Below are 24,624 nucleotides of genomic sequence, written 5' to 3'. Positions count from 1 at the left end.
ACCGATTCGAATAAAGATAGACAAAAGCACAAGCTAATCATCGTTTTATCACGCTAATTGAAGTGCCGGACGGTAAAATTCCGTGTAGTGCACAAACGCCCTATTGACCTTAGTTACTTAAATTATTAAGTGATAAAAAATATATTTATTCACAGTGCTTTTGTAATTATTGTTATTTTCAATGAATAAATAACTTTATAAAAAATATAAATAAAATATGATCATCATCTTTTCTTAGTGGGTAATTCAAAATGTCATAGTGGGTAATTCAATTACCCACGGGTAGTAGGTTAGCGACCACTGGTCTAAATCATGATTGTGAGCATGAGGATTAGAGTCCAATCCTAACTATGCATTGTAATGTGCACCAAGTCTGTATGGGTTAAGGAAAAAACTTCGTATTCAATTCGAGGTACTGGATGTTGAGGAAAAATGTGTTTTTCTATTTCTTAATATGAACAAACTAGTTCCTATTTAACTTTTGTACATGTCCACACATTATTGACCAATGCGGTGGACAGTTTCATAGAAATAATTTTATTAAAAGTTCATTCACTTACCTTGGGAAGAATCGTGAGATTTTTGTGAATCGTCTAATTGGGTATCATCATTCTGGAAGGTTTTTTCCTAAGAAACAAATACATGTATAATAAGTACATTGATTTTCAAAAATAAATTGGTGGTAGATATTTCTTTACATATCGCTCACTCCTTTCAAGAACGTCATAAATCAAAAATTGACAATTTTCAGTTGGGCATGTTATCGGAATGCCCAGAAAATGCACTTTATCCCAGCAAAAGAGGCATATATTTAACTTAATATTTACCCGCTATAGGGCAAAAAATGTTGTTTTTGCATTTTGAAGAAAAGGTATTGTTTAATTATTTTTTTAATTTTACTAAATATTTTTCAAATGCAGAAAAAACCTTCAAGTTTTACCTAAAAAGATCTGTTGCACAGTAAAAAGTTCAATAAGTGGCTTGATATTTATTTTTAAAACATTGCGTTATATTTTTAAACTTTAAAAACGTTCTCCTGAAAAATCAAGTTTTTTGAGTTATGACGTTCTTGAAAGGAGTGAGCGATATATAATTTTGTATTTTCATTAAATGTTTTATAAATTTTAACACACAAATCTGAAGCAATTTATAAAATTCTATGTTTATTTTTATAACATAAATAAATGAAAATGTATTCCAAAATATCAGAATTTTTAGAATACAAACATAATTTCAAACTGAGGTGTGTATTAATAAATGATATTTAGAAAGATTTTTATACTTACTTCAACTATTGTCACAGAATGTATTCGAGTCGCAGAAAATGTATCATATAATGTTTTCGAATAATCAGCATACGAGTTTCTTCGACCTGAAATTTTCATCAGTTTAGGAATATGTATTTATTTGAACATATCGCTCACTCCTTTCAAGAACGTCATAAATAAAAAATCGTCAATTTTCAGTTGTGCGTGTTTTCAGAATTCCCAGAAAATGTACTTTATCCCAGCAAGAGAGGCATATTTTTATCTTAATATTTACCTGCTACAGGGCAGAAAGTGTTTTTGCATTTTGAAGAAAATGTATTTTTAAATTATTTTTTGAAATTTCCAAAATATTTTTCAAATGGAGAAAAAACCTTCAGGCTTTACCTAAAAAGATCTGTTGCACAGTAAAAAGTTCAATAAGTAGCTTGATATTTATTTTTAATACATTGCATTATAATTTTAAACTTTAAAAACATTCTCCTGAAAAATCATGTTTTTTGATTTATGACGTTCTTGAAAGGAGTGAGCGATATGTAATTGACATTTAAAAAGTTTCAAAAATGCATACCATCTTTGTTCTGTAGATCAATCAAGTGTGCAATGCTCTCTCTGTACTTTCTTCCTTTGTGATACGTTTGTGGTTGAACGGTCACGTCACATAAAGCCGTTGAAATATCCAACGTCATATTGGACCTGTTCAAATTCTTAAGGATCTGCAACGATCTCTCCCATCTTTTGCCAGGCTCCAGTATCATCGATGGCCTTGAATCAAATTCTTCGGTATAACGGAATGGATCCACTCTGCTGGTGTCCTTATCGCCATCAGAAAGTCTTGCGTCTTTTTTTATATTGGTATAAGAATCGTCTAAAGTGAGATTCTTTGAAGAATCGGACGACATATTTAAATAAGAAGATATCGAACTATCTAGCATTTCATATTTGTAAGCACTCTTCGAACGCTTAGTTACGAATGAACTCACACTTTTATTTACAATTGATTCATCGGGAATATTTGTATTCAATGGCGTGTTAATAGCAGGAACTGGCAAATTAGATTGATTCTGTCCAATAGTAGCTTCTTCTAAAATGGCTGCTATTTCTTGCTGAGGTTCCAATTTCAGACTGTCATTTTGTGACTTTGATCGGATATTGAATGAAATACTTTTCTTTGTCTTAGTTTGTGGTTTTCTTTGTTTGGTTGAAAATACTCTATAAACCGTCTTTTTGTTACGCAATACAATGGGAGAATCTTGTCTAAAGAATGATTCTGGTGATTTTAAAACCGGTTCTTGATCAATATTATGTTTGACTGAAATATTATTTTGTTGAGAATCACGCGGTTGAGAATCTTCATAATTTAATTTTGACGGTGAAAACACATTTGACAAATTTTTGTTAACTTTTGAATCACAATCATATTCTGATTCTTTAATCTTTTCATTTGGACTATCATTGCTTTTATCTTTTAAAACAATAGAGGAATCTTGTCCGATGGGGGATAAAAATGGTTCTTGATAGATTTTGCTTAATCTTTGAGAATCATTTAATTTAGATGGAGAATCACAAGTAGACTTTTCTTTACTTTCTAAATTATACTCATATTCTAGTTCACCAACCTTTTTAATTGAACTATCACTTAAATCACAGCTAGATAAATCATTCTCATTTCCAGAAATCTTTTCAGCAAATTTATTGTAATAAACGGTATTTAATTTATTCAATATGACTATAGGTACTTTCATAAGTTTAGAATCATTTAACAAATTATATTCTACAGAATCAGTGGAAACATTTTGTTTAGGACTATCAAATAATGAACTAAGATCATTTTCTGAAGATTTTGTCCTATTCTGCTCAGTAATTTGGTTTTTGATTGAGTTATTTTGTTCCTCTTTGGGACTTGATAAAATTTCCATTGATTTATTCGATGGGTATTTCCGAGAGCATTGGCGACTCGTTTTACTGTAATCTAGGTCAGAAAATAAAGTCGAATCGAAAAGAGGAGGACTGCATTCGCCTGTGGTTTTTGGTGTTGGGAAGCCTTGGAATGGTGATTGTGACTCATCTGCCTCACTCCCTGAAGCAAAACCATGGAAAACAGACTCTCCATTTTCATCGGAGTTTACAGTATTATATTCAGCTGTAAACTGGCATTCGTTGGGGATTAAATCAGTCTCTAGTTGATTTTGGTCATCTGATTTCAGTTCTTTATTTATAATAATAGATTTATCACAGGTTAATTCATTCAAACACTTTGAATGAGAAGAATTTTCTGGATTAATATAAGTAGGAATCACCTCACCGACAGATAGACTGTTATAACTTTTATGAATTGATTGAACTGCTTCAAGTTCCGATTTACAATCTCGAATCGAGACTTGATCACTTTTCTCTTGAAGAGAAGATTCTGAAGTTGAAATAGCGGATAAGTCTTTATCCTGAATATTAAATGGTACTAAGGTTCGTCTATATGGAGTACTTGAAAGAGGGGCTGAATTTGTCGATGGAGTATCTAAAATATCATTTTGATTTAATATTTTTTTGTTTATAATCGGCGAATAGAATTGCACATTCCCTACGGATCTATCGTGAGTATCTTCGCAAGCTTCATCATTTTCGAAAAATTGTCCTTGTTGACGTGAACAATCTGCCAAAGCATTAATATTTTCCTTTAAACTTGCTTTAAACTTAAATGGAATATTAAGAGATATTTTTAACTCGTCAAAGGCACTGGTCTTTTCAGATTTGGCAGGTTCAACAACAAAATTATGGTTGATTAGACTATGCGAGGGATTTTTTCCAAGCTTCAACGGAAACCCTTTATATTTTTTTCTGGTTTTTGTATTTTTTTTCACTTTTGTATCACTAGACTTAAATCTAGGAAAATCTGAAAATGAAAGATAAATATTAAAAAAGATATAGCAATCACAGTGAAGTGCCTTTGAGACAGTATTTTACAAAAATGGCACTATATAACTTATTCAAAATTAATATAAAATATAAAATTAGTATATAATTACAAAATTAAAATATTCAAAAATTGATGCTATGTATATCAATATAATAATAATAATAATAGAACCCTTATCCGCACCCCAATGGTGCATAGGGCACTGCGTCATATAAACGCAGTGTTATCTTGATCGTTTACACATGAAGGAAAGGTGATCAGCCCTCCGCTTCAGGTACCAGTCCAGGGTAATATTGAATAAATATGACAGTGAACAAATCACTTATATTTATTTTACCCCCCTTGGGAATCAAACCCGGGACCTCCAGAACGGTAGCCGAGCGTGCTGACCATTACACTACGGAGGCGGACAGTACGGACGGACGGATCAATATACATCAGAAAATAATTCGATTTAAGTTTTGTAATGAAATTTTTTGTGGAACTGTATTTTATATAGTAAAACAACAACTACATAGTTTTTCCTAGAAACCTAGTCACTGTTGACATTTTACTGTGTACATATTTTAACAAACCAAGATCTGATGTCGGTGGAGTAGTTTTAGACTTTTCTGGTGAAGAGGCTGAAGAACTGTCAGTAGTCAAGTTGAGTTTAGGATTAATATGTTTGATCCTACTTGTATCTGCTGTGAAAATCTTGTCAAATGGATCATCAGAATTTTTTCTAAAAAAATTATGTGAACAAAATTTTAATATTTAGTATCTAACCACTTACAGAGATTTGAGTCTACCAGTTCAAGACGTACCTGTCGTATTTGTCAGTACAAGTACTATACTAGCATGCAAACAACACAATACATACGCCCTCAAACTGATTTATATTCACTTAACCTTCCCCTCCCGGTGATATGTCGCTCACTCCTTTCAACAACGTCATAAATCAAAAAAATTTATATTTCAGGAGAACGTTATTAAAGTTTAAGAATATAATACAATGTATTAAAAATAAATATCAAGCCACTTATTGAACTTTTTACTGTGCAACAGATCTTTTTAGGTAAAACCTGAAGGTTTTTTCTCCATTTGAAAAATATTTAGTATATTTAAAAAAATTTAAACAATACCTTTTCTTCAAAATGCAAAAACAACACTTTCTGCCCTGTAGCGGGTAACTGTTAAGTTAAAAATATGCCTCTTTTGCTGGGATATGGTACATTTTATGGGCATTCCGAAAACACGCACAACTGAGAATTTACGATTTTTGATATATGACGTTGTTGAAAGGAGTGAGCGATATGTAAAATAGTATAAATGTTAGTGGTCAAGTGATAAACAGTTCACTGATTTTAGGGAATAAATCAAATAAATAACTTACACGCTTTCATTTATTAATTGGTCAAAAAGATCTACGGAATTATGTTTAACGTGAAGAGACTCATCGGAGCTGGTATCAGTAAATGTAGATTCTATTACAGGTTTTGTAATTTCAAAAGTCTTTTTTAGATTTGAACGTTTACTGTTTCTGTTAGATAATAACAAATACGAATTATCTTTTCGGTACTTTTTTATATTATTCGCAGATAGTGCTTGGAATAATGTACTGCTTTCGGGTGCATTACGCAAAATATCCTTATGATTAATTGCTCCACTCTCATTTTTCTTTGAACCATATGTGCGCTTTTTAGTTCCCAGCATAGTAGATGAAATTTTAACAGTTACTTATCGGTAATTAAAACCCTCTTTACAGTACTTGATAAATGTTTTGTGTGACGAGCTTTCAAAAACAAATTTACGTTACAAGCTGTCAAATAATATCATAGATATTGTATAATTCATTAAAAAATATGTGCATGCAATACCATAAGCAACTATTATTGTGAAGAAATATTAGGTACCTACATAGATACCTACCCTCATCCAAAATAAAGTATGGAATGATTTTTAGAAGGCTTCGTAAAATTTACAGTAATTTGAAATGTGTAGAGGGTAAAATTTAAACAACAATTATGATTGATTTTCTCATGCTGATATTATCGTTATTTCATCATGTACATTTCCCAGGAAGATGATTATTTTTCTTTTTTTCTGCTTTCCCATTTACGTTTGCACAAGTTGATTATTTTTAGGAAATGGAGCCAAATAAGATATCATCAGTTTCTTTATCAATTTTACGTTTATCTTTATAGACTGAGGATGATAAAATAAATATACCGATATTTCAGAACTTATCTTTATTCATCCGGTAGAGTAGAAATATGGGTAAAATTATATGCATTGCATAGTTGATAAGTAATCTTTTATTGCAATTCCAGCAGATAAATTTTCCAGTTATTTTCCCAAAATACGTGTGGGTAGGGGGACTTGGGGCAGAACGGGGTACCGGGGTGGAACGGGAAAAGGCTCTCATCTGTAGTGGGGAATGCAAAATAATTGTATTTTATCACTCAGTAGCTGGCCGCAACTCATTACGTTTAGTTAGTATCAGTGCTGCACTGCACTACATCGCAATATTCCAAACGTTGTCAAATTTACGCAACATTTGTAAATTGCTGCTGTAGTCTTCCAAGGTATAATGTCATTTTTATCTTCTATTGAAATGATATTTAGTCATGTGTTTCGTCGTGAAGTCTTGCATGTAATATAATACATATATCATCAATAATATCATTTTCTAATGTCGTTTTCCTTGACATCAAATGCAAACATTCATATTGGGGCAGAACGGGGTGGGGTGGAATGGGATATCCCATTGTGTTCCAGAACATTTATTTATTTTTTGATCAAGATATATGAGACTTTATAACAATTTATTGTTTGTATTGTTTAAAGATATGATGCGGCACTAGGTCAGAAAAAATGACAGACAAAAACGCTTGTCAGAAAATATGGAACAAGCTGTGGAAACTCTTATTACTGGACAAGTAGGTTATAAATTTGCCTGATTCTGATTCTGATTTGCTGATTCTCAAATAAAGCCTGAGAGAAATTACAATCCTACTTCATTTGAAAATAAACAACCAAGTATAACTTTAGTAGAAGTTCACAAAAATCCTGAACTGAAAAACACGACGACCAGAATCTGTGACCCATCCAAAATCTCCAAGATTTTACAGTTTCCCAGACTCTTCAAAAGGTTACGAATATGGACATTGATGTTGAATGCCCTTGTTTTTCATAGATGTCTGACACCCTTACAGGTTCTAAACAATTTAAAACTTTTTTCGAATGTGTTTCACCTAAGGATTTAATACCTTTACCTAAAGTTAAAAAATCAGCACAGAAAAGATGCGTAAGAAAAGGAGGGAAAGCAGCAATTTTGACAACATCTCCTTACAAGGCTGAATTACAAGAAGCAAGAGAAAGAAGAGAATGGGCAAGAAAAAAACTAGATTGATTGAAAAAATCTGATTTAACAAAAGCCAGCAAAATGAAAAGAAAACAACAACAAAAACTAAGAAGAGTAAAAATTACGACAACAATAGTTCGCAAAATGAAGATGCCAATCTTTATTGCAATGTACTATATTCCAAGTCGAATGAAAGCTAATGTTCTTGTTCTTGATTTGTAAATTGCTACAGATGGACTCATTTACTTTGTGCTAACTTAGACAGTGATAATGATGATTCTGCACCTCATAAATAATTAATCATAAGTAAACTTATACGTGTACCCAGGTATGGGGCAGAATGGGAAAATTATACTTATGTATTATATTTTTCTTATGTAATATTGTCCAAAAATAACTAAATAATGAGAATATAAACAAAATCCAAGAACTTTTTTTCAAATTCATTGTCAAATTTCACATCAAACATTATGTATCCCGTTCTGCCCCGGGTTCCCCAACATAATTTTGATAACGTTTTTATTCGAAGGATTTACTTCGAATATTGTCTTTGGCAGCAGATAATAGTAAACATCTTTGGTAGTGAGTATAATCTGTGGTTGGCAAATTTGCCAATTTGGTATCGTCTATAAATTTTTGGTATCGTCTTCGTTTGTCAAGAAATGCGTTTTGGTCGTAATTTTAATTATATGAAGCGTTCAATGTTTCAAATATTGATCCATAATTAGTGAATTTATTATTTAATTTAATCTAAATTATCGTGCCACTGTCAACCGTAAATATCTTATCATCGGGTGTGATGTTATTGTAGTAAGGTTGGTCCTAAAATGACATAAGGATTATACGAAATGGAAGAATCGATGTCAGGTATGTAAAATATTGTAACGATATTGAAAATTATCATTAACCGCATAAAACTTCCATGAGTAACGTATCGAAGGAATAATTCTATACCATTATTGCGATATTGATATTTTTCCCTAAGATATTTGCATGTAAACTTTGACATTTGCTTTATCTCCAAGCAAATAATGAAGTGTCGAGTATATAATGTCTGAAATATTGCAATTAATTATGTTTATAAATTTAAAACGAAATTTTCGAGAATGTTATTAATATTTCAGTTGCAGATCTTATAGTTAAATGACAAATGTGTTGTTTAAAAGGATTTCTTGATCCATGAAGAAAATATTTGTTTCTTTCCATATTGTAATTTTTCAATCCCCGCAAAAGCTGCATTCATCTCCACTTAAGTTAAATTGTGTTCTTTTTATTGATTTCAAGTGTTTCATTGATAACTTTACTTTAAACAATCTAATTAAGACAAAAAGTTAATTTGTAAATATTTTTTTTTAGAAAATATCAAAAAATTTGTCAAATTCAAATATGATGAAAGTCTATAAAATAATTCTTATTATAGTATCAACTGGGTACCTTTGAACCTGAGAGTAAGCAGGGTAACATTGAACAAAATCAAAATAGTTAAGTAATAATAATAAATCTCGCTAATAACTCAATCCATATGTTGTTAGTATTTTATTTAAACTGTTATAACATAATTGTTGGCCGGGGCCGAGGTGCTAAAACTACGTTGGACCCATTATTCAAAGTCCAAAAACTTATTTTAAGAATTATAACACACCCATCCAATGAAATATTCAGCAGCTACAACGTCCTAGACATACGACAACTGTTCATCAAAGAAGCATTGCTTCACTTCAGGAATGAAATGGATAAGGTAAGAACTCAACAACCCGGGCAGCATTAAATATAAACTATGTTGGCCCATCCGTTAAAATAAGTTTTGCGCAAAAAACCTTTTTATTCCTTGCGCCAAAGATATTTAACTTGCTGCCCGTAACCATTAAGAATTCCAGAAGTGATCATGTCTTTAAGAACAGTGTCCGTCGATGGTTGTTACTCGTTGATAGGGACAAGTTGGAAAGAGAATAAATTAAAGTCCAGGTGTAATTATTTGACTGTAAAACCTTTCTACTGTAAATTGTTATTTTATCTATTGTATGTAATGTATAAAATCTAGTAATTTTTTTATTTATTGTATTAACATGTCGCTCACTCCTTTCAAGAACGTCATAAATCAAAAATCGACAATTTTCAGTTGTGCATGTTTCCGAAATGCCCAAAAAGAGGCATTTTTTAAACTTAATATTTACTCGCTACAGGGAAGAAAGTGTTTTTTTTCCATTTTGAAGAAAAGGTATTGTGTGATAATTTTTTTAAATATACTAAATATTTTTCAAATGGAGAAAAAACCTTCAAGTTTTACCTAAAAAGATCTGTTGCACAGTAAAAAGTTCAATAATTGGCTTGATATTTATTTTTAATACATTGTATTATATTTTTAAACTTTAAAAACGTTCTCCTGAAAAATCAAGTTTTTTGATTTATGACGTTCTTGAAAGGAGTGAGCGATGTAAGTATTTCGACTCAACATAGGCTATGCCTAAAGAGACGTAATACATATAATTTAAAAAAAATGTAAAATAAAAATGTATCTGAAAAATAAAATAAAAATAAACAAATGTAATTGTAAAAAGATTAAATCACCTAATAACGATTGAGCTAAGCGGTCTGTCCGGGTTCAAGTCTGGAGTAGGTGGTTATTTTTTCTGAGATTAATTATTTGCTATCATTTTCTTTACTATCAATACAATTTATATTATTTATTATGTCAGACACTGGATTATTCACCCTACGGATAATGTCTATATTATAGGTGTCTCAACTTGATATGAAACATCTATTGTTATTTTTATATGAAAAAAGATGGAAGTCTGAGCATCCCAGGGCTTACGACCTGGCTTACGGCTTACTTAAGCCACCGCTTTTTACACTTATGTGACTTCCACTATTCTGCCCATCATTGGACATCAAAATCGCGTTAATTTTTTAAACCTGTATATATATGCAATGATCTCGATGACCTTCCACATGTTAGTACAACTCAATAGGCTTGGAAGTATGATTGTGGCGCCACCAGTTGAGAAATTTGTGAAGTAAACAGTGTAAGCCAAATCAATACTCCATTTTGTCCGCCTCTGTAGTGTAATAGTCAGCACGCTCGGCTACCGTTCTGGAGGTCCCGGGTTCGATTCCCAGGGGGGGGGCAAATAAATATAAGTAATTTTTTTCACTAATATTTATTCAATATTACCCTGGACTGGTACCTGAAGCGGAGGGCTGATCACCTTTCCTTCATGTGTTGACGATTAAGATAACACTGCTTTTATATGATGCAGTGCCCTATGCACCATCGGGTGCGGATAAGGGTTAGTAAACAGAGCAAGCTAAATCAATACTCTATTTTTTTTGTTGTTATTTAGTTTCCCGCCCAACGGGACTTCTAAGTGTTGGTAGTGGGGTGTCTAGTGGGTCTGCCCTGACACTAACACCGGGGCGTACCAGGAATATAGCTCAGGATATGGAAGCCCTCCGTCTTTCAAGGCAAGATAATCCGTTTCTTCAGGTAAATAAAGAAAAATAAATGTTTATTTGTCTACTATGTATTTTGATTTTATGCTAAATATACTCCCTAGAAAATAGTTATCAGTTGTGGCAGAGTGAGAAATGGAACTTTATACCCAAGATCTAAAGTTCGCGACACTAACAGTAGTGTCCAACTGTGGACTAAAAATCAATTACCAACTGTGTTCATCTGACTCCGTAGCCTCATGGTCACCTCGCTTGGCTACCGTTCTGGAGGTCCCGGGTTCGATTCCCAGGGGGGATCAATTAAATATAATTAATTTTTTCACTATAATATTTATTCAATATTACCCTGGATTCATACCTAAGGCGGGGCTGATCACCTTTCCTTCATGTGTTAACGATCAAGATAACACTGCGTTTATATGATGCAGTGCCCTATGCACCATTGGGGTACAGATAAGGGTTTGAAGAAATGTGTTTACCAAAAAAACAACAATGGTAGTTATTTTTGAATATTTTCATGTTTTTTTATGTTTTATACATAATTTAAAAGATTGTGAGCCTTTCAATATTGGAAAAGCTCTGCTTTTAAGTTTTTTATTATTATTATTACCAACCACCGAGGTCCCTGCTGCTGCCTTAACTTGATTGGTCCATTGTATGGGGGATCTTCCTCTCCCTCTCTTCCCCTCCAGGCTATCGATTACAACCAGATTATTCTCGTTGCCACGTGCAACGTGTCCAAAGAACTGAAGAATCCGTTGTAAACAGACATTGGATTAATTTAATATTTTTATTAAAATAACATAATTATATGATTCTCAGTATACTTTTATATTTTCAGCAAGTAATGGCAAGCCGGGAGAGCCTTATTGAAAGCTCACTAGATGAATGTGAATCCGACGACACAGTACTAATGGCGCAGGTCCTTACACCTTTATCTATTAATTTGTTTAAAACAAACTGTGTTTTAAAATTACTATATTTACCTCTCCGGGAGTATGGCAGTACATAGTCATCCAAACAAAACCTTCCTCAAAAGAGTATGGGTGTACATGAACGCCCACGCATATCGGCTGTCCAAATTCAAAACACAGTAAGGGACATTTTTTTATTGTACGTACTACAAAAAAAATGGCCCTTACTGTGTTTTAAGTTTGGACAGCAGATATATGTAACTAAAGCCCCATGACATTTATTTCTACAATGGCACTCATACTGCCATCTGTGGTCGAATTCAAACACTAAAACAACACTTCAGATTATTTTTTTTATTTTACCCATGACATTTTACTTAAAACAAAGTTTGTGTGACGTCATCGTCATTACACTATCAAAGAAAACCCATGAAACAAAACATGGATAATTTTGTTACAAATATTTTTTATTCAAGAAAATATATTCCTTATAGCATATAAAATTATAAAAAGTTTTTAAAAATGGAAGAAATAAAACTCACTCCCAAGATACAGTTTTATGCGCAGAAACTCACTCCTGGATAGGTTAAAACACACTTTATTATCATTCTAAATTTTAATTCCAAAGAACAACACATGAATTGCCAGCTCCAAAGATAAATCAAATCTAGAAGTCCATAATAGTCAGCCCAGTTTTTTTATCGTTGTTTCAAATATGGCAGAATTTAATATTTAACCCATTGCACTCTAATGTTTTTTGTTATGTGCATACCTCAAAGTCAATAAATTTCCTAGACTTATCACTATTTAGTCCGCCTCCGTAGTGTAATGGTCAGCACACTCGGCTACCGTTCTGGAGGACCCGGGTTCGATTCCCAGGGGGGGTAAAAATAAATATGAGTGATTATTTCACTGTGATATTTATTCAATATTACCCTGGACTGGTACCTGAAGCGGAGGGCTGATCACCTTTCCTTCATGTGTTAACGATCAAGACAACACTGCATTTATATGACGCAGTGCCCTATGCACCGTTGGGGTGCGGATGAGGGTTTTATTATTATTATTACTATTTAATTGTACCTATATGATTCTTGTTTAACTATATTGAAAAGTAAAAAACCAAAATATTGAGTATTCAGACTTTATTTTCTTGGCGCCATAGCGGCATTGGATGCCCCCTCTATGGTGGGACTCCAGTTCTAAGCATAAGAATACATACCGTTATTTACAAATTTTCTGAAATGGGACGATTTTTTCACTATTTTATGTTCGTTGTTATGAATCACAATAACTTAGTTTTAATAATGTAACATTTTTTGCAGGAGTTTTGCAATGCATCTATAGACCTTTTGGCCGAGGATCCGTTAACTTTGAAAGAAGTTCACGATCACATGATACGGTCTCCGCCACCGATTTCATTTTGGCCGCAAGGTATCCGCTAGTATTCTGTTTTATTATTATTTAAATGATCTAAGCGCATCTCCACTTCCACTTCTTTTGTGTGAAAATTGAGGTGGTAAAAGATATTTTTATCGAACCTCACAATATTTTTCTCAATTATTGAACATTTTGTTGTGCTGGTATTAAAAAATAAAGGAAACACAAATTTCAGTTGAGATGGATTTTTGGTGTTGAAAGTTCCAGGGGAGTCAAAATAAATATATGATTTTTAACTGAAATACAGCAGGACGTCTATAATCTAAATGCTGAAAATTTACCCTCTGTTTGGACTTGTGGAACGTTCAGATTACAGTACGGAGTATCTGTAGGGTATTTTTATCAAATAAAACAAATATGTATTGTGAAATTTTAAATGTATTTAATAAACATTTTTTTTTCAAGAAATCAATTATTTTATAATTAAAATATAACTTTGTTTTTTAAAATCACTATTAGTATTTTATTATGACTTAATTATAATGTCTACCGGTTTCGAAGCTAACCACTCTTTTTTCAAGACTGATTAATACGTCTTAATCATTGTTATTAATCTCAATGACTAATATTTACCCTCTGTTCGGACTAGTGGAGCGTTCAAATTACAGTACTGAGAATCTATAGGGTATTTTTATCAAATAAAACAAATATGTATTGTGAAATTTTAAACGTATTTATTAAACTTTTTTCAAGAAATCAATTATTTTATAATTAAAATATAACTTTGTTTTTTAAAATCGCTATAAATATTTTATTATGACTTAATTATAATGTCTACCGGTTTCGAAGCTAACCACTCCTTTTTCAAGACTGATTAATACGTCTTAATCATTGTTATTAATCTCAATGACTAATTAATATGTGTGATTAATCACACATATTAATCAGTCTTGAATAAGACGGTTAGCTTAGAAACCGGTAGACATTATAATTAAGTTACAATAAAAATTATATTCAACTATTTAAGTTGGTCGAGATTTACTTAATGCCAAGTAAAAAGCTTTGTCTCACAATTTACGTAAAAGCATCTTCTCTGGCACAGGAATATCCACTTGGTCAGCTCATTCTAGGTACGAGTACGCGTTCAGATTATAGACGTCTTGCTGTACTTATGTAATATCAACCTAGACTGGTACCTAAGTGCAGGATTGATCACCTTGCCTTCGTGTAATAAAAACAGTCAAGATAACACTGTGTATATCATGCATTACCCTATGCACTATGAGTGCTAATAAGATTTAGAAAAATGAGAACTGCAAAGTGGTTCATAATTTTGTAATTGGTTGGTGAAAGTATATACAATTTTGGGATTTTAAAGTATATTAAGAACACCAGGTGCATGATCTTACTGGAATGGTTGTTGGGTGACCAGTAGCATACTAATCGGTGTAATATGTGCAGTGTGAGGTAAAGAATCATAAATCTGAAACATCGAATGTTCAAGAGAGTCAAATTAGTGATTTTTTATAATTTTTTTCATTCCAGTATTTAGATAAATGATAAACAGAATAGTATTATTATTATTACAAGTCATTTAATAGAATAGTATTATGTTCAGTAATTTTATGTTAACTTTCTAAAAACTAAAATCACTAACTTCTCTCCTGAACATTTTATGTTTTTATTATGCAATTATTTCCTCACCCTGACAGATATTGTGTCTATCCCGGCAAAAGTCTATGATGGTCGATTTCATAAATGAATTTAAAACTTAACATGTATGTATTTTTAATAAACTTGGACAGAGTAATCACTATGACAATATTAACACATTGTTTGCTGGAAATGCCTAAAAGCGACTTTTGTATACTGTTAGTATTGTCCGCCTCCGTAGTGTAATGGTCAGCACGCTCGGCTACCGTTCTGGAGGTCCCGGGTTCGATTCCCAGGGGGGGTCAAATAAATATAAGTGATTTTTTCACTCTAATATTTATTTAATAATACCCTGGACTGGTACCTGAAGCGGAGGGCTGATCACCTTTCCTTCATATGTAAACGATCAAGATAACACTGCGTTTATATGAAGCAGTGCCCTATGCACCATTGGGGTGCAGATAAGGGTTTTATTTTTTATTTTATTTTAGTATAGAGCGGGAGACGCCTATAAGCATTCTTTTTGCTTACTTTTTGTGGAGCGCGAGAGATGCCAAAAAACATTGGTCATCCAAAAAACACAGATCGGATTTGGGTTTGCAGTTACTTGTGATTAGTATACTGAGGGTGGCAGATGGACTGAGTTTAATTAGGGTAGAAGTTGATTTAAAAAATGCCCGATAACAATGTGTTAATTCATCATATCACAGGACAAAATTACTGTTCCGGGTTGTCTGATGACTGGTAAAGTCCTTTATTTCCCTATGCAGATACTTGGACTGATAGTGATTTTTTTTTCTCTCTTCATTTGTTAAATATGTACATTAAATTTAGCATTTTATTAATTGCTATGTATATTCTCAGATAAATTTGTAAAAAAAATATTTTAATATATTACTTTTATTGTCAAATTTACCATTACCCACCTCAGCGGCAATATAAAAAATAAGATATTGACACATACCGGGAAAGACTCAATATATTATTATCCATTTAAAAATTCTTATAGTATTTTCAGCTTTCTGGGAGAAATGTGTGTATGATAATTGTATATATGTAATTCTTCACATTGTTCCCAATATTATAACACACATCCCATAGACATTTTGATTGCTGTTAACCATTAATTACTATGTATTTTAATTGATGCATTACGTTCATTTAAAATATTTATCGACCGCTCCTACGTATACTATAGCGAGCCACAAACTGAGTACATACATATTTATTTTAAAGATATATATTTAATTTTACAGCTAAATTATCTGTAGAATGACCAAATAAGTGTGATACTGGAGAATGTTGTACAGTTTTGTAAGTTTTTGCATGGTCAAAATTATGTCAACAGTGGCGCCTCTAAAAAATGTACAGATAAGTTTGTTGAAGTATAGTTACATTTTTTCTTAGCTGTATAACTCTGCCAATGTTTACATAAAATCTGTTTCAATCCCCTTCTGAAAAACATTTTGTGTTTACATGAAATTTAAATTCTCTTCCTGTAAAACATTTTGTGGCTTGAGATAGTGTATGTAGAAGGAGTTTATGTAGTGTAATGGACAGCACGCTCAGCTACCGTACTAGAGGTACCGGATTCGATTCCCATGGGGGGTGGGGTTGTCAAATATTTTTTTTCACTCTAATATTTATTCAATATTTCCCTGGACTGGTACCTGAAGTTGAGGGCTGATCACTTTTCCTTCATGTGTTAGCGATCAACATAACACTGTGTTTATATAATGCAGTGCCCTATGCACCATTGGGTGCGGATGAGGGATTAATTGAACATTTAAAAACAATTACATTAAATTGATTTTTTTTTTCATTTTAATAAATGTTATACAGATTCTTTTCAGTACATATTTTGAAGTGATTATTTATTTATTATGTTGTGAATGTTTTCTATTCGGGTATAGATTCTTTGTCACAAAGGGCATCAAGTGCGTTTGATTTTACGAGCAGTTCACCGCACTCCATTTCCTTCAGTGCATTGTCTATAAACAACTCTGAACATGGCAAGGTTACTAACTCTCTTTACTAACATGTCTTGTACCTATATTTCGTGGGTATACTGGCAAAAAACGTTAACTTGAAAATATGCAATTTTGGCTTATTGATGCAGTATTATAAAGTTTTCAACGTTCTATAAACTGGCAAAATACACATAGTCATACAGGAGAAAGTGACCAAGTGTATTTTTTACAAAAACGTGATCATTGACTATGTGATATCTTACTACCTTCATATTGCCCTGAAAAAAATTCCAAAGGATTTTAAACTTGGAAGTATAATATATTGACTAGTTAAAAATGACTAACTGCATTGATGTTTATTTTCTCGCCAAGCAAAAGTGACTTAAATGGCCCTTCTGAACATTTTAAGTTCTGTTAGTTGGTCACTTTCTCCTGTACGACTACGATATACATATCGTAGTCATACAGGAGAAAGGGACCAAGTGCATTTTTTACAAAAACGTTATCATTGACTATGTGATATCTTACTATGTACCTTGATATTGCCCTGAAAAAAATTCCAAATGATTTTAAACTTGGAAGTATAATAAATTGACTTGTTAAAAATGACTAACTGCATTGATGTTTATTTTCTTGCCAAGCAAAAGTGACTTAAATGGCCCTTCTGAACATTTTAAGTTTTGTTAGTTTGTCACTTTCTCCTGTACGACTACAATATACTTATGTGGTTTTAAAAGTTAATTTAACTTAAAGTTTAATAGCGGGTATTTTATTCAGGCTAAAAGCATTAAATAACAGGGATTATTCAAACCGGGATTTTAGAGTTAACGTTTTTTGCCAGTATACCCACAATTTGTTAAAAATAAGTCTGATTTCTTTGAAGAAGTAAATAATAATATATAATTTTTAATGTTTAATGCATGGTATAAATTTTAGTATTCTATGTTCTTTCTATCTTTAAAAATTTCAGACTAATCATTTCGCTTAATTATATTTTTTTCCTGTAGTGTATCCATTTTGCTCAGAATATAATAAACTGATCTTATAAAACTATTTGAAGGGCTATCCTCAAATTGAGGCCGATTTGCATAGAACTATATAAACAATTTTAAGCCCGCGATTTCATTATATCTGTTCTTGACAAGTCGCTCACTCCTTTCAAGAACGTCATATATAAAAAATCGTACATTTTCAGTTGTGCATGTTTTCGGAATGCCCAGAAAATGTACTATATCCCAGCAAAAGAGGCATATTTTTAACTTAATATTTACCTGCTACAGGGCAGAAAGTGTTGTTTTTACATTTTGAAGAAAAGGTATTGTTTAATTATTTTTTTAAACATACTAAATAATAAATAATTTTCAAACGGAGAAAAAACCTTCAGGTTTTACCTAAAAAGATCTGTTGCACAGTTAAAAGTTCATTAAGTGGCTTGGTATTTATTTTTATTACATTGTATTATATTTTTAAACTTTAAAAACGTTCTCCTGAAAAATCAAGTTTTTCAATTTATGACATCCTTGAAAGAAGTGAGCGAAGTGTCTAATAAGAAAGACGAATTGCCTTTCCTCTTTTCTAAAATATAATTGGTTGGCCTGGTTAAAAATTAACTATTAAAATCAATTTCAGTGCCCTGCACACCGCTTGCTCAGGATTGGGAATAAATAATATTTTTATTAAATTTTTCTCAATATACTCTATATAGGACAGAGACGAAGAATCTATATATCAATTCAAAAGTCATCAAAAAAAAATATTATTAAATATGTAATGTAAATAAAAACATGGATATAGTATTTTTAACATCAATAAATTGTTGAGGACAATATCCTTCAAATTCCGCAGTCAGATGATTGGCTTTTATGGTAACGCATAGGATATTACTAACTTGTTGCATATTACCTTTTGGTATTGCAATTTATTTTTACAGTTATGGTGTTTATATTGAGACAAACTTTCTAGATTACGTCAATCAATTTGAAAAAAATATTCCCATTTTAAAAAGAATGATAAAGAAAAGTGATATAGCTGGATATAATTGTTTTTTTTTTTACTTTATTATTTATCATTTATAAGTGGGTATTTAGTTAAAATAGATATGTATTAGGTATTATTATGAGATAGCATCTGGTTTTACCTCTAGGAGAGTGTGGAAAAACTTCTTATCCAAACTAATTTACTTTAACCGTTTCCACTCTGACCATTTTTTCTCATAACTGATGAACTACTCTGATCAAAAAAATGCGACGTTTTTCTTCCATTAAAATAAATATTTTGGTTCCCTGATTTTGGGACATTCTGTCTGGCATTTCGTATGACCATGTTAATTAAGATTAACTGTATTTATCTGAAATATTTTTTGGTAGAATATACTTGGGTGATAGAGAAATCAATGATTAAACTTATACCTGCGCCGGGCCAGACATTGTGGCCCACGGAGCTGCCTACTAGAATCATACGGGCCAGAATGTCTGGCCTATAGAGTGGTAAGAGCTAAAGAATTATGATGTGGATCCATCCGCGTCTTTATTCTATTACAAATCGATCCTAATATTAAAATAATATTTCATATTTGCAATAACATCTATAGATTTCTTTGAATAATTTCTTAGAATTTTATTATAATAAATTGTTGCAGTGGCTTCTCGATTAAATAAAAATAAAATACCTATTTATTTTGGCAATACTGTAATTGATATACATATATATATTTTTGAATTTTGATTTTTTCATATTGCACTATTTTGGTAAAATACTACATAAGAGTGCTTAGATTAAATCTGTGAAAAATGTTTGAAGCTTGTAACATTTCGTCATGATTATTATTTTAGTCACTGGTTAGTTAATTTTTGGTTTAATATTTAATTATTTTTTAAAACCTTAATTATATTTCTCACATACAGTTTAGCTCTTTGTAGCTTGTTTAGTTCAGATATAGTCTGAATGATATGCAGAAAAAATAGTTTGACTCTTTATAGCTCTTGCAAACTAAACTATATCTGAGAGTTTAGTTTGCAAGAGCTATAAAGAGTTAAACTATTTTTTTCTGCACATTTAACAATTTTTTTAAACAAGATAATGTATGTTATATAATTTTTGTATTTAGTACAGAAAAATAATATATCATTTTCAAATAACAAGATAATTATTTATTGTTTCGGCATTAACTTTGTGGTAAGACATGTTACAATGATTAAAGAAAACACTTGTTTTTTACCACTTGAGTTTTATTATAGACTACATGTTTCAGAAGTTAAACTTCCATCATTCAGGTCTGTATATTATTAGTTATTATACAGACCTGAATGATGGAAGTTTAACTTCTGAAACATGTAGTCTATAATAAAACTCAAGTGGTAAAAAACAAGTGTTTTCTTTAATCATTGTAACAAGATAATTAACCTACTATTATTTTTGCCAAATACACTTGAAATTTTTTGTTTGTAAGCTGTTGGTAAATTTCCAGAAGATTAACTGGCAACATTTTTACTATATAACGATGATTCGCTATACTTTTAGGACTATATGGGTTCAACATCTGTGCTCCGTAAATCTCCATTGAGAGTAACAGCTAAACTTCACAATACAAGTGAAGATTCTTATTTACATGGTGAGTCTAGTATACATATCTTCCAAATACTACATTAAATTAATTACTATATTAAATGTTTTGAATATTTAAAGCATTAACTTTGTGGATCATTGTAATATATTATTTGAAGAAATAAAAAGACTTTGTTTAATGATCCACACATTTTTTATTATTATTAAAAATTAACTAGTTTCGGCAACAAACCTTGAAGAGGGCAACAGGTTGTTGCCGAAACTAGTTGGTTTTTAATTTGAAAAAAGTGAGTGGATCAAAAAACAGTCTTTTTATTTCTCCAAATAATATACTATATTAAATATTCCACTGACATTATAAGTTATTGTATTTTACGATATAAATAAAATTAATGCTCGGTTGTAAAATGCAGTTTTAGAAATTACGAAAATAAATATTATTGCGTTTGTCTTATATATGTTTGTCAACATATTTTGTCCGAATATTTTTTATAAGAATATATATAGTAATTCATATTCTAACACATGTATTTTAATTCTGCTTGTTTGCATTGTAAATGTAGAAAATCATGAATATATCCAAGCATACGAGTCCAATATCATAATATGTTTGACATGTCGCCCACTCCTTTCAAGAACGTCATAAATCAAAAATCGTCAATTTTCAGCTGTCCATGTTTTCAGAATGCTCAGAAAATGTACTACATCCCAGCAAAAGAGGCATATTTTTAACTTTATATTTACCTGCTACAGGGCAGAAAGTGTTGTTTTTGCATTTTGAAGAAAAGGTATTGTTTAATTATTTTTTTAAACATACTAAATAATTTTCAAACGGAGAAAAAACCTACTATATCCCTGCAAAAGCGGCATATTTTTAATTTAATATTTACCCGCTACATGCCAGAAAGTGTTGTTTTTGCATTTTGAAGAAAAGGTATTGTTTAATTATTTTTTTAAATTTACTAAATATTTTTCAAATGGAGAAAAAACCTTCAGGTTTTACCTAAAAAGATCTGTTTCACAGAAAAAAGTTCAATAAGTGGCTTGATATTTATTTTTAATACATTGTATTATATTTTTAAACTTTAAAAACGTTCTCCTGAAAAATTAAGTTTTTTGCTTTATGACGTTTTTGAAAGGAGTGAGCGATGTGTGAGATTGGTGCATGTAACGCATGGAGAGGTATATACCATGTTTAATCCAATGATTGATGATGATAATCCTTTTAGATACATACTGAAATATACACACAATCAGTGTCTCTGTGTGTATTTCGGTATGTATTTTAAAGAAAAACACATTTCATGTTTTCAGGTGATTTTAGAACAAATGTTCGGAATAATAATCCTATAAGAATCCGGTCATCGTCCAGACCAATTTCCCCAAAATCCAGAGATCCCAATACGATGAGGCCTTTATCCTTGCCAGGTATTAATATTGTTATGAAACTTTTAATAAATATATGAACGTAGTACTGTGGAACTTTTTAAAAACGTTTACCAATTTCCTATTAAACTATTTGATACTGAAAAAAGAGGTAATTTTTATTTGCACGTGCAATATTTTTTTTGATTGTTACTAAATATGTGATTACTGCAAGAAGGCACATGCATCATAGGTACCAATATACCCATCGTATTGATCGTCTTTTGGGTGTTTTTTTTATGAAAACGGTGCTATGTGAATTTTCTTTTTTTTTAAATTATTATTATTATAACATATTCATTGACATCTAATGATCAAACATAAAAAAATGTATACCTTTTGAATACACACTTCTGACGAGCATGGTGCTTTACCATAAAGGTTACATACATATTTAAAATAATAAATTGCATTGATTATAATATTTTTTGTGTGGAAACACAGTGGAGCCTGGAAATCTGAACTAATTGGGGCTGTGGTCTGTTTGGATTTGGAAAAGCCTAGATTAGTTGAGAAATTTGTATTACAGTACATACATAATACTTTACACTACGGTAGGTACGTTGTACATGCCTGTTACATTTCACTTTTTACATTTAAACCTAATATTACAGTACTTGAATAGCAATACAGGTACAGTTTATGCTTTATACTTTATTCCGTATACTTTATTAACTTTTCAATAATTTGTAAACAAAATTAGGTTTTATTTAATAATTTTATGTACCGTAGAACGGGGCTACTTGAACTTTGATGCGTTACTTGAGCCCAGTACAAAAAAAAATTAAATCTGTATTTGGTCTACAATAAGGAACGTATCGACATGATTCATTGTTTCCCTGACAGGTGACACTTATTGTCACGATACTTAGATCGATACCACAATCTAAATATTTTTTTTGTACTGGGCTCAAGTAACATATCAAAGTTCAAATAGCCCCGTTCTACGGTACTTACCAACAAATGGTTTCTTTAGTTTTTATGTGTTTTCAATTTTTTTTTCTTCAAAATCTTGTTCGGATTTCCAGGGTTCAGATTTCCGAGGTTTTACTGTAAATACAGATTATTATTTCATATATGTAATAATTTAGGAGTTTACTGCACTCCTTGGTGAAAATCATCCCCAGCAACTGCTAAAACTCACGAAACTGAAATGATACATGAGATTTTAATGGAAATTACCATGTTTTAGTATTTGACCGCAAATCCTAATATATTTACATGATTTTTTTAATATTGGAAGGCTTATGACTTATTATTGATTAATTATAGGAGAGTCGCATTTGAAAAATGCGCTTGGAAGATCGAGGCAACCTACCCAACACGACAGGTTCTCAATACTGCATCACCCCGTTCCGATACGCATGTCCACCACATCAAAAATATCAGAGGATAGCATTCGTCTCGTCCCGGACTCTGACAAATAAAAACGTTGCGGAACCACGTTGGATTTCTTCTAAAAGTTTGGGATAAATGGCATTAATTTGATTGCCTTATTTATCAGCCCATTCTGTTGATGGCCTGCACTCGATGAGTATCATGCCATTAACTAACGAGCTGTATGTTTAATGCCGATTTTCCATAATAGCGTACTTAAAATGTTTTTTTTTTGTAAAAAAAAAACGTTTTTTTACAAAGTTTATGTCGCGTGTGACAATGTGACAGAATGTCTCTCATCAGTTATAAATTTGCTTACTTATTAAACATAAATTTTATTATTTACATGGTCATATTCAATCTGTCATAATTTATTTTCATTTATACTGCCTTAAAAAGATATCGTATTTTCTTTATGAACAAAAATATCAAATATTATATTTAATTGTAATTCAAATTAAGTAGAACTTTCAAGTATCGCAAATTTTAATTCTCTTGTGAAAACAAGATTATTCGCTAATTAATATAAAATGAAATTGAGTTCATAAAATAAATGTATAAGTTTGTTTTTTAGTAAATAGATGTTCGTAAAATGTATATCGTTTCAAAAACAGTATGTGTTTGGTCAAAAATATAAATAAATATATTAAAAAATAAATGTTATTACGTATTTGGTAAGTGTATGGGTACATTTGTGCGAATGAATTTATTCTTGGTATTGGTGAATGTAGTATTCGTGGACCAAATGATTGTACTGTATTAAATTTTAAAATCCTATATAAATTGTAATATGAAAATTCTATTTTAAATGCATTGACCGCAACGGTTGCTATAATGTACCTTAACAAATAATGTTGATTATTAATACTCCCATGTCAAATATTTAAAGGGCATTGCAACGTACATAGTATTTTAATATATATTTTCTAATATAAACTTTTAAGTAAACAAAGTTTGAGTAATATCATAATAGAATTTGACAAAGAAATTTTAGAAACTTTTAAATTTTTAACCTTTTAATTATGCTCATTTTTAAGTTGGAGTTAGGCACTTTTCGTAGTAAGCTTAATTAGATCCAAAATAATGTACGAAAATATTAGTTACCATGAAAATTTCCATTCTTCTTAACATGCCTTGTGAGGTCCCTCCCAACGTTGGCGATCACTATGGCAAAGCCTTCGCGGTCCTGCGCCGTCCGGAACAACTCCCCCACTCCTTACATCCCGGTCCAGTCAATCATTTCCATGAACATCTTCTTCTTCTACTTTTTGTAGATCCTAGAGATCTGTTTGTGCCTCCGCATGTCGCTCTTGGGATGCTGACTCCCAGCTGTCTTTCCATCTTTTCGGAGATCTGCCTGGGG

The 24,624-nt window shown here is 31.4% G+C and overlaps 2 protein-coding genes across 2 annotated transcripts; one reads left to right on the top strand and one right to left on the bottom strand.

The window, feature by feature from the left end:
* Window positions 1-506: 506 nt before the first annotated feature.
* Window positions 507-6,012, bottom strand: LOC148300721 (uncharacterized). Its single transcript, XM_088274384.1, has 5 exons — window positions 5,555-6,012; window positions 4,755-4,903; window positions 1,837-4,155; window positions 1,287-1,372; window positions 507-627 (listed from the first exon to the last, which is right to left on the bottom strand). The coding sequence occupies exons 1-5, from the start codon at window positions 5,872-5,874 to the stop codon at window positions 553-555; spliced, it is 2,949 nt and encodes a 982-aa protein (XP_088130510.1). The 5' UTR covers window positions 5,875-6,012; the 3' UTR covers window positions 507-552.
* A 2,157-nt stretch (window positions 6,013-8,169) lies between these two features.
* LOC148300720 (uncharacterized) lies at window positions 8,170-23,919 on the top strand. Its single transcript, XM_088274370.1, has 8 exons — window positions 8,170-8,392; window positions 10,870-11,012; window positions 11,820-11,900; window positions 13,218-13,326; window positions 16,839-16,942; window positions 20,415-20,505; window positions 21,774-21,887; window positions 23,157-23,919. Exons 1-8 carry the CDS (start codon window positions 8,374-8,376, stop codon window positions 23,309-23,311), a joined length of 816 nt encoding a protein of 271 aa, XP_088130496.1. The 5' UTR covers window positions 8,170-8,373; the 3' UTR covers window positions 23,312-23,919.
* Window positions 23,920-24,624: the final 705 nt, after the last annotated feature.

This window comes from Brachycentrus maculatus, unplaced genomic scaffold (genome assembly GCF_059751285.1).
Source record: "Brachycentrus maculatus isolate JH-2025_06_01 unplaced genomic scaffold, ASM5975128v1 h1tg000660l, whole genome shotgun sequence".
In the NCBI taxonomy this organism is placed as follows: Eukaryota; Metazoa; Arthropoda; class Insecta; order Trichoptera; family Brachycentridae; genus Brachycentrus; species Brachycentrus maculatus.
This window is presented reverse-complemented; position numbering and strand designations above follow the sequence as displayed.

Excerpts from the sequence above, each read along its gene's own strand:
- LOC148300721 (XM_088274384.1), bottom strand. The coding sequence starts at position 5,874 with ATGCTGGGAACTAAAAAGCGCACATATGGTTCAAAGAAAAATGAGAGT. Across the intron at positions 4,156-4,754 it reads TCCACCGACATCAGATCTTG|ATTTTCCTAGATTTAAGTCT; the intron begins GTTTGTTAAAAT and ends TTTCATTTTCAG. Across the intron at positions 628-1,286 it reads ATTCTGTGACAATAGTTGAA|GAAAAAACCTTCCAGAATGA; the intron begins GTAAGTATAAAA and ends TTTGTTTCTTAG.
- LOC148300720 (XM_088274370.1), top strand. Across the intron at positions 11,901-13,217 it reads ACACAGTACTAATGGCGCAG|GAGTTTTGCAATGCATCTAT; the intron begins GTCCTTACACCT and ends CATTTTTTGCAG. Across the intron at positions 20,506-21,773 it reads TGAAGATTCTTATTTACATG|GTGATTTTAGAACAAATGTT; the intron begins GTGAGTCTAGTA and ends TCATGTTTTCAG.